General features: G+C 54.5%; 1 protein-coding gene, 1 long non-coding RNA gene and 3 other non-coding genes across 5 annotated transcripts in view; 1 reads left to right on the top strand and 4 right to left on the bottom strand.

Annotated features, from left to right (window-relative positions):
* The window catches only part of LRRC75A (leucine rich repeat containing 75A), a 33,934-nt gene extending 26,297 nt beyond the window's left edge, over positions 1-7,637 (top strand). Inside the window, exons 3-4 of the mRNA XM_068978775.1 lie at positions 4,197-4,312; positions 6,028-7,637. Of these exons, the coding sequence (XP_068834876.1) occupies positions 4,197-4,312; positions 6,028-6,568 (657 nt within the window). The 3' untranslated portion in view covers positions 6,569-7,637. The remainder of the gene's footprint in view (positions 1-4,196; positions 4,313-6,027) is intronic.
* Positions 7,638-7,997: 360 nt separating this feature from the next.
* Positions 7,998-10,054, bottom strand: LOC138084034 (uncharacterized). The gene is made up of 5 exons (XR_011145193.1): positions 9,817-10,054; positions 9,552-9,599; positions 9,045-9,111; positions 8,526-8,604; positions 7,998-8,291 (listed from the first exon to the last, which is right to left on the bottom strand). It is a non-coding gene; the product is annotated as an uncharacterized lncRNA (long non-coding RNA).
* On the bottom strand, positions 8,364-8,437 carry LOC138084916 (small nucleolar RNA SNORD65). Its single transcript, XR_011145315.1, has one exon. It is a non-coding gene; the product is annotated as a small nucleolar RNA SNORD65 (small nucleolar RNA).
* LOC138084881 (small nucleolar RNA SNORD49) lies at positions 9,195-9,266 on the bottom strand. The gene has a single exon (XR_011145284.1). It is a non-coding gene; the product is annotated as a small nucleolar RNA SNORD49 (small nucleolar RNA).
* LOC138084882 (small nucleolar RNA SNORD49) lies at positions 9,677-9,743 on the bottom strand. The gene has a single exon (XR_011145285.1). It is a non-coding gene; the product is annotated as a small nucleolar RNA SNORD49 (small nucleolar RNA).
* Positions 10,055-10,405: the final 351 nt, after the last annotated feature.

The raw sequence follows: 10,405 nt of genomic DNA on the forward strand, positions 1-10,405 counted from the left end.
CCGGGCCGGACCTGCTTAGCTGTTCTTGCAGGCAGAGGCCTGGAGTGGGAAAACTTAAGTGAGCTTGCTTGGAGCTTTCCTAGTTGCAAAGGATAGAAGCACCCTGGACTCACTTTGGAGAAAGATTCATTACCTGAGGGCAGAGCAGAGCCCAGCCTCATAGTGACTGCCGGGTTTGCGTCCTGATGCCAGCCTTCACGTCGACTTCTTGTTTCTGCATTTGTCAAGCCGGATTACAGGGGCACCCATCTCATGCAATGGCTGTGATTACAGGATTGGGACATAGGCAAAGCCAGAGGCAGTGCCCAGTGTCTAGTAGATAATATAAGTCACTGAATCTTAGTTCAGACAAGCGGAGGCGCTCTCACACCTGACGACTCCGGCTCACGTTTGGCCTCAGGCTCCGTGCAAATTGACCACGTCTCCGGTCCCTGTTTAGTAAACAAGAGCACAGGCCCAGCTTGGAGGCCTCACGCCCATGCGCGGCTGCCCCCTGGTGGCGATGCCGGCGCACTGCGGCGGCTGCTTTGCCGCCTCTTTTTCTGTTTCTTGGCCGACAAAGGTCGGTCTAGACAAAGCTACGGTATTTCCAGTAGTCACGTATGGATGTGAGAGTTGGGCTATAAAGAAAGCTGAGCGCCGACGAATTGATTCTTTTGAACTGTGGTGTTGGAGAAGACTCTTGAGAATCCCTTCAACTGGAAGGAGATCAAACCAGTCAAGCCTAAAGGAAATCAGTACTGATTATTCACTGGAAGGGCTGATGCTGAAGCTGAAACTCCAATACTTTGGCCACTTGATGCGAAGAACTGATTCATTGGAAAAGACCCTGGTGTTAGGAAAGATTGAAGGCAGGAGGAGAAGGGGACGACAGAGGCATCACCGATTCAATGGACATGAGTTTGAGCAAGCTCCGGGAGTTGGTGATGGTCAGGGCAGCCTGGCATGCTGCAGTCCATGGGGTTGCAAAGAGTCAGATAAGACTGAGCGACAGAACTGAGCTTTCTGTTTCTTCCTTCTGGCCGAGAAGTTTGAGGGACAGTCTATGGCTCCCAACTTTGGAACCCCTGAGAAGTGGTCAGAGGTTAAGTTTAGGGCTAGGAGCTTGTTTCTCAGTTTTGGAATAGCCCGGGTGGTCCCAGGGGTGATCCTGGGCAGACTACCACATCCCACCCCACTGGTCCACCTGGCAGCACAGGGGAATCTCGGCTGAGGTCAGGGGGAGGCGTTAAAAGTCCCAGTGCCCACCCATCGCTGGGGATGGCCCAGGCAGCTGTGTTTTCTAACGCTGTGGGTGATACTGATGTGGAAGGGTCCTAGGGGCAGGGAACTTCCCTGATGATCCAGTGGCTAAGACTTCGTGCTCCCAGTGCAGGGGGCCTGGGTTTGATCCTGATCAAGGAACTAGATTCTGCATACCACAACTAAAGATCCCAAATGCTACATCAAAAGCCGAAAATCCCATATGCTGTAACTAAGACCCAGAGCAGCTAAATAAAGAAAGAATTGTGAAAGAATCCCACATGCAGACCCTTGGCTTAGATGGGCCATCCTCCCCTCTCCCTTTGGCCTAGAAGTTGGCCTTCACCCCGGCCAGCACCATGACCACCATCCCTGAGCCTGTGCTGGCCAGCACCTCCTCACTGGAGTCTCCAGTGGGGTGTTTGAGCCCACCAGCCCCTTCTTCTTGGTGCCCAGGGCTCTCCTTACTCCTGCTTCTCTGACCGAGCCTTCTCCATTATTTCATGTCCCCTGGGCCCTCCCTCTGCCTCTTTGATATTTGACTGATGCCCCTGTCTGCCTGTTCTGCTCGTTCCTTGGCCAGGGGTTTAATCAGAGGCTGGTGATTGTGTCCATGCCAGACCTGTCCTCACCCGCAGCCCATAAATCCAATCACATCCCCCAGCTGGAGGCCCCATAGGCCCCTCCAATTCCATATGGCCCCATGTAAGCTGGTTGCTCCCCTATCCTGCTTAACCCTTTACAGATGAGGATCAGAGGCAAAGAGAGGTCAAGCGATGTGCCCAAGGTCACACGGGAGGAGACAATGCAAGGATTTGAATCCACACAGTTTGGATCAAGTCTATACTCTTAACTACTCAGTACGGTAGATCCATCCTTGGGGAATATGTTCCAAAACCTTCATGTGTGCCTGCTAAGTCGCTTTAGTTGTGTCCAACTCTGCAGCCCTATGGACCGTAGCCCACCAGGCTCCTCTGTCCTGGGATTCTCTAGGCAAGAATGTTGGAGAGGGTTACCATGCCCTCCTCCAGGGGATCTTCCCAACCCATGGCTCCAACCTGAATCTAATACGATCTCTTGCATTGCAGGCAGATTCTTTTCCACTAGTGCCACCTGGAAGCACTCCAAGACCTTCAGGAGATGCCTGAAACAGATGGTACCAAACTGTATAAAAGTGTGTTTTCTATACTAACGGTATAGGTAATATACACAGTGTGGGTTACACCACACAAAGGAATGATTTATGTCCCCAACAGAATGGAACCGGGCAACATGAGAGTTCATCACGCTACTCAGGACAGTGCAGTTTTAAACTTATGAGTTTTTTCGGGAATTTTCCACTTAATATTTTCAGACCAAGGTTGAAAATAATGAACTCAGATGAGTAATGAAAACCTCGGAAAGCCAAACATCAGAAGAAGGGGGAGAGCTGTGTGCTGCCTCTTGCTAGCAGAGTAATGATGACAATGGTAATAATCAAGCTGGTCTTCACCGAGCACCCACTCTGTGTCAGGCGCCCCACTGGGCACTGGCCACTCTAATGTTTGACCTACCATATCACGTTGCCATCTGCAAGTGGGTTTGCACCCACACCTGGCACTTCGCGGCCTTGGTCCTTGGCCCTGGACCGTCTGGTGAGTGCACAGGCTGTGGGCCACTCAGTCTCTCAGGCTGGAGACTCTCTGTTGAACTGACTACCCTTGGACAGAGCAGGAGTCTCTAAAATCTGCCCTCTGCGTCCCCTAACGTAGCGTATTTGTTTGCTGGGGCTACCGTGACAAAAATACCACTTAAAACAGCCCAAGTGTGTTTCCTCACAGACCCGGAGGCTGGAAGTCCAAGATCAAGACATTAACAGAGTTGGTCTCTTCTGAAGCTGCCCTCCTTGGCATGCGGACGGCCGTCTCCCCCCTGTGTGCTCACATAGTCTGTCCTCTGTACACAGCTGTGTTCTGGTCTCTTCTCATGAGGACACCAGTCATATAGGACTAGGGCCCATTTCGATGAACTCATTTTATCTTAATTACTCTTTCAAGGCCCTGTCTCTGAATACAGCCACATTCTGAGGTGCTGGGGATTAGGACTTTAAGAATTTGGGGGGACACAGTTCAGGCCATAACACCCAGGGTCTCGAGCTCAAATGCTGGTGGACCAGACAGGGAACGAAGGGGGATGAAATGGGTTGGGAAGACTTGGGCCTGCATTCCTTTATTTTCCCACTGCTGATGTCGGCAGAAGAGACATGGTAAAGGATGTCACTGTCCTCTTTGTCGTGTGAAATATGAGGGCAAGGACATTTGCTCCCAGCGTGCAGAGCAAGTGTCCAGCACCTGGGAGGGGCCCAGCGGGCATTTGTGAGGGGAGCCGGTGAGCAGGACAGCCTTGGGCGTCGGGAAGAAGCAGGGACTGTGATGACCCTGGCTAAGGTGTCACCTGAAATCAGGCTCTTATAGAAATCTCAGGTTTATTCCGGAGAAGGCAATGGCACCCCACTCCAGTACTCTTGCCTGGAAAATCCCTTGGACAGAGGAGCCTAATAGGCTGCAGTCCATGGGGTCGCTAAGAGTCGGACATGACTGAGCAACTTCACTTTCCCTTTTCACTTTCATGCATTGGAGGAGGAAATAGCAACCCACTCCAGCGTTCTTGCCTGGAGAATCCCAGGGACATGGGAGTCTGGTGGGCTGCCATCTATGGGGTCTCACAGAGTTGGACACGACTGAAGTGACTTAGCAGCAGCAGCAGGTTTATTCACAACAGCAACTAATTCACAGAAACTAAAACCAGTGTGCAGATGAGTCTGCACCCCCTGCCCCCTGCTCCGGGCAGCCACCAGGGGCCAGCGCAGCAGGTCTCCAAACCGAGCTCAGCCCGGGTCGGGTGGCGGAAGGTGGGGGAAGGGGCCTGGCTCCCCACCTGCTCCAGTGACGCAGGGACCTGTGGTTGGTCTGCAGGAGGGCGATGCACTGGGCACCATGGAGAAGCTGTGCCGGCAGCTGACATACCACCTCAGCCCCCACTCCCAGTGGAGGCGCCACCGCGGGCTGGTGAAGAGGAAGCCCCAGGCCTGGTGAGTCCCGCCCCCGCCCAGCCTCCTCCTCCAAGGGCAGCTCCCAGTCAGCTGTGCTGGGCTGGGCCTGGGGGGTGGAGCACCCCCTCCCAGGGCAGTGGGGAGAGGACACAAGCTGCTTGCAGGAGAAGGATTGATGGGGGTGGAGGGGGGCATTCCAGGTGGGCATGAGCCCTGAGAGGCACTGGCATCCAGGCCCTGATCTATGCAGTGGGGGCTGAATGTGGGCACTCCTCCCACCAATCACCAGCCCTCCTGATGTCTCCCAGGGTCCCAGACCCCAGCCACGTCCCTGGCTCATGCAGCTGTGAGGACCCTCAGAGGTTGTGTGGCTGCCTGCACCCTGGGGGCAGAGGGGACACTGGGACACAGAACCAGGGCCAGGACAGCATCATAGGAGCAAGAGGAGGGGAACATACTCTGGATGAATCACGGGGCAGAATGCCTGGGGTCCTGGTGCGCAGGCTCCTCTCCAGCTCCTGCAGGCGGGATGGGAGGGGAAGCACAGAGAAGAGCTCTGGTCCCCCTTCCCTTCCGGATACCGCTCCCACTCTCAAGCCAGGGGAAGACTATTCAAGGCCCCTCCCAGGGGGAGAAAGTAGGCACAGGGGCCTCCAGCTGGGCCAAGGTGAGGCCAAGTGTGGGGAGAGTGCAGGACAGGACCCATGGAACCCAGAAGGCCAGGAGATTTGTGAGCTGGTTGCAGAGGGAGAAGCTGGGCTGTGAGCTCTGCTGGGACCCAGGGCCTTTTGTCTCCCCAGGGCATGGGCATGCTCAGTCCACTCTCCATTCAGAAGCCTCACTCCCACTGGGGGCGCCCCATCCCGCTGACTCACACCTGGTCTGTGTCCCCCAGGGTGCCCTTCCTGCTGGCTCACAGACACGCTGAGTTCCAACAGCCTCAGGGCCTTTGCACTTGTGGTCCCTCTGCTGGAACTCTTAGCAAGTTCTTACCTCGGCCTGGTTCTTTCTCCTATGAGGCCAACAGGAAGTCCAAGCTGCCATCTGGGGCCCCTCCACCTCCCTGTCCTTCCCAGAGTTGGAGCTTTGGGTTTACCTGGGTACCTGGAGACCAGGAGATCTGGGTCTGGAGCAAGAAGAGCAAGAGGCAGGGCAGAAGAGCAAGGGATGGTGGAGGTGGGGAGTGGAAGCGGGTAGAAAGCAGCTCCCACCAGGCTCCGGGCCCCTGCACCCACCCCCAATCCCTGCCTGCTGTCCTGTGGGCTCTCGCTAAGGATCCTCCTTCTGGCCAGAAGGTGGTCTTGAAGAAAGGGCATCCGAGATCTTATTTTGCTCTTGAGTGGAGTAGGGAACTCGCCCATTCGCCACCTCCTCTAAAGGGCACTGTCCTAAATGCATTCCTATTTCACATGACAACCTGTGGTACCCAGTTGGCTCCATTTTTCAGCTAAATAACTGAGGCACAGAGGTTAAGGATCTAAAGGTCACATGAGTAGGAAGAAAGGAATCCAGAGCAGACCCAGACGTTTGGCTGCTGAAGGTACCCTTAGTCACTGGGGCCTCCCCTGGGGTCCCCAGCCTCTGCCTGCTGGGCAGCCAGGTTGAGAGGTGGGGCAGTGCAAGGGGCCTGGGGTCCCCAGCCTCTTAGAGTCACAGGGATGAGTGGAGGCTGGCTCCTGGAGGTGACCCATCTCGGCCTCCCGAGAAAAGCCTGCCGCTCTTGCTCGAACCCTGCTGTCCCATCTCCCTTTCAGCCTCAAGGCGGTCCTGGCCGGGAGCCCTCCAGACAACACGGTGGACCTGTCAGGCATCCCGCTGACCTCCCGTGACCTGGAGCGGGTGGCCAGCTACCTGCAGCGCTGCGGGGAGCAGGTGGACAGTGTGGAGCTGGGCTTCACGGGCCTCACGGATGACATGGTTCTGCAGCTGCTGCCGGCGCTCAGCATGCTGCCCCGGATGACCACTCTGGCCCTCAACGGCAACCGGCTGACGCGGGCCTTGCTGCGCGACCTCACTGACGCCCTCAGAGACCCCAGAAAGTTCCCCAGCGTCACGTGGATCGACCTGGGCAACAACGTGGACATCTTCTCGCTGCCCCAGCCCTTCCTGCTCAGCCTACGCAAGCGCTCCCCCAAGCAGGGCCACCTGCCCACCATCCTGGAGCTGGGCGAGGGCCCAGGCAGTGGGCATGAGACCCAGGATGAGGCCCTGGGCCCAGAGGATCCCGGAGGGGGCCCCGAAACCCCTGCCAGAGACCAGGAGCACAGGGAAACTGTAGGTGCAACCCAGACGTGACAGGGGAGTGTGGGCCAAAGTCACTCCTCCTGGGATAGGATGGCTGAGGCTCCTGGGAAGCTCCACAGTGGGCCTGGGCAGCACCTCCCCCCATCCCCATGGGAAGCCAGATGAAACCATCTGGGAAAGGAGCACTGTTAACTCCTCTTCGGTCCTTTCCATCTCCCCCGTCCACCCATGTCTGCTGCCTCTGGTTCCTGAGAAGTCATCCCTGGCTTGAAAATAATCCACCCTTAGCCTCCCTAGACCTGTGGTTGCAGCAGGTTGAGGGTGCTGGAAACCTGAGCTACTGTGAATCCGGAGAGCTCTCCCCCAGGAAAGGAGTGTAGCAGGGGCCCTCCATCTAACCCAGGACTTTCCAATCCTGAATTACAGATATTCAGGCCACCAAACCCCAGCCAGATGCTGACTGTACCCCAGGTCAAGGGCTGGGGGAGGGGACTGGCTCCTAGAGACCCCAGGAGTCCCCCTTCCATTTGGACTAAAGGGTATCTCCTTGTGGAACCCTGGGCTCCTTGAAACAAACTTCCCATCATCTACAAGGTCCATCTTTCTGTCTGTGATGTGATCCCAGGGCCTACCCAGGGGACCAACTATTTCCTAAACCCGCCTATATTTATGGCAGCCTGCCTAGCAAGCCTGGGGTAGACCAGCACATGCACAAAATATGACCCACTCAGAAAACCCCATTCTCTATGCAGATTACCAGACCTTCCCATAGGTGATTGTTGCTAGGGTACAGACCACAGTGAGCCTTGCTTCCTTTCAAAAGGACCATTTCTCATAAAATTCCTTCCCATGAGGTCCCCAAAATTTGAGCACATTCCCCAAACCCCAGGACCACAAAGATGAGGTGCCTCCGAGCAACCACAGCTGGGAGGAGGGGAAGAAAGCAAGTCTCCACCCCACCTTTCCGACACCCTAAGCCTACCCATTCAGGCCCAATCAAAAAGCCCAGCTGATTGCTGAATTGGAGAAAATTATTCATGTACCCATGATGTTGGCCATGATGTTGGTGAACCAGGGCCCCTCAGGTAAACAGAGGGTTAGGTAAGCTTCTAATCTGATGCCAGGGAGCCAAGACCTTTACAGACTGGGGCATCAAATGCTGCAGTCTGGGTGGGGATGGGGGTGGGGCTTCAGGAGAGAGGAAGCTCATGCCAGTGGACAGAGCCCAGAGGAACAGGGACTGTGTACAGATGCCTTAAATGCTTTGGGATTTTTGCCGTAAGTCTCAAGAGGGGAGAACACCTTAAACTGACCATAAGGGAAGGTTACAAGGAGTTAATTGGACCACTAATATCGACACGACTTAGAGACCTAACAGTATTTGTCAGCAGTGATCACACTTGACTTTTTCTTCAAAAATACACATTTCTAAGAACTTAATACAAAAGAGCATCCTTTTATTACACCTATGGTAACTACATGGAGTTACAAATTTCAGGAAGTTTCTCTCACCCAGTATGACATATGCATACAATATTTACAAGTACAAAAAGCTACTTTTGCTTAAGGGACAATACTAGGAAACTATGAATTTAATGACTCCACTGTCACAGAGAAAAGCTGCCAAATCCATTTCTCAGCTCTTTCACAATAAGAATGTCCTCTTTGATACTCAGCACAAAACAAAACGTTGAAGCCTGTATTTTCCACGTCCAAGTTGATGGCTGCCACTGGTCCTTGCAACTTCCAAATTCTGCCCCTGCTGCAGCTTAGCCTGCAAGGAAACTAAGTATCAGTGAATCTTACTTTATACTCCCCAGAATAGTCATTCACAGCATAAAGATATCCTCAGAAAACCATAGGTTCACCACTACACAATCTGCCGGTAATTCCAGCTTCTTTTGGGTAATTTCATCATTGATATCCTTTTTTGCAAAACCATTTTAACAAAACTAGCTGCTCATCCATTCTACCATGCAGAACGGTCATGGTCCAGATCAGGTCTTACCTTGTCGTGGGCTGGGATGCTCCGGCCATTGCTGCCGGCTCTAAAACTCTGCTGGTCACCACTCTTCAGAGCTCAGACCCTGGAGGGATGGATAAGGCACCTGTGGACAGCCAGCTAAGGGCAACTGGAAGCAGTTTCCACTGTACTGACAGCCACAGCTATACAAATGCACATCCATCCCCTCAACAGTCCGTAGGGACTGAGTCATAACTGCCATCTTTACATGTTTCAACTTCCATTCAGTCACATTATTTTAAACATTACACACCTAAGGCTTTCGATTTTCAGAGCATCTCAGAGCAGAAAGTTTGCTCAGGACTCTACAGCCAGGACATAAAAAGGAACTCCTGGGGTCACTCTGCTATCTAGTCCACACATGAACCGAAATCATTCTCAGATACTCGGTGGATAACGGTCAAGTTACTAGGTCAGTCAGACGAAACTGCCAACATATGGTCCAATAGCAACTTCATGATTCAACACCTCAGCCTCCTCAACTACAGTCCAAAGATTATTTACCTCAGTCCAGGCTCCCATACTCGGTGGCTGGTGATCACGCGCTGGCAATGCCTCACTAGTTGGCAACCTGGGTGAATATAGAAATTACGGGTCACAGTCCAGACCACCGAACTCCCGGGCACCGGCAACTGGTGAGGATGCCTTGACTGCAGTCAGTCGGGAAACTTTATCGTCAGTTATCGCTTCTGACGGCACTTCCTATTAAGTGATCTCATCAGAGCAGCCAAGCACCTCACCACTCCTAGTACCGCCCCAGGGACCTGGGCTTTGGCTAAACCTGCCTGAAGGTATCTGTTACTGAACACAGACGCGGTTTAGACAAAACTCGTTTCAGGCCAGGGGCCGCAACCTAATCGTCCCAAACACGCCAAGAGGCCGTGCATAATTATATCAAATGTATGAAAGTGACAACGGCAAGTCATCAAGCAATATCCGTGCGTTTAAGGGTGGAAGAACCTTAGACACAGCTAAGCTAACCTTATTAAGTCCACAGAGACCGGATCTTACCTCGAGGACGGCTGCTGCTCCCGTCTGCAAAACCATTGGGTCAGCCATCTGAAACAAGAATCAGGACGTGCATTTAGGGCAGACTGGCAGCTACGGGCACCTAAAGCGTCAGGTGTCAGCGACCGCATCAGATAAGCGTAAAAGTCGTCAGTTATCGCTTCTGACGGCACTTCCTACGAGATCATCAGGACAGCCGAGCAAGCCTCCCTCGCGACCCCCCTACGAGCCTCGCCCCGCGCCCTCGGGTGCATGCAGCTCCGCTTACCCGTCCTCCTCGGGGTCACTCCCTCCCGGCCGCGAGCCCGGGGGGAGGGGTTCCCAGACCGCGGAGGCCCTGCCGGACAAAGATGCACGCGCTCCTCCATCTCGGTCCCGAGATATGAGCACATGGCCAAGGCGCCCGCCCCCAGGCCCGCCTGGCCGCAGCCACCCGCCGCGATCCAGTTACGCTTCCCCGGAACATCGGTCGAGAAACTAGCGAGACAGGCCCTAACTGGGTACACAAACCAGCTCGCGACACCGGCAGTGGAAAGGCCACAGAGTCTGCGTCCCAGACCCTTAAGGAGTCGGAACATTCCACTCCTCAGCGATGGGAGGGGAATCCTGGCAAAGACTCACGGGAACTTCCGGTCCGTTTAACGGCACAAACGCCGCCGCGCCGGCCGGGCTCCCCCCTCCTGCTTAGCTCATGGTCTCTTCCAAGGCCCAAGAATTCTGGGTCACAGGCACGCGGCTAGCCCCAGAGGGCTTGCGCAGAGCCTGAGTTCGCCAATCTGGTGGAGAGTGTCCCGCCGCACCGACCCCGGGTGGTCGGGAGCAGAGATTCGGCCTTCGCGAGCTTCCGCTTGCTTCTC

Source organism: Capricornis sumatraensis, chromosome 8 (assembly GCF_032405125.1).
Source record: "Capricornis sumatraensis isolate serow.1 chromosome 8, serow.2, whole genome shotgun sequence".
In the NCBI taxonomy this organism is placed as follows: Eukaryota; Metazoa; Chordata; class Mammalia; order Artiodactyla; family Bovidae; genus Capricornis; species Capricornis sumatraensis.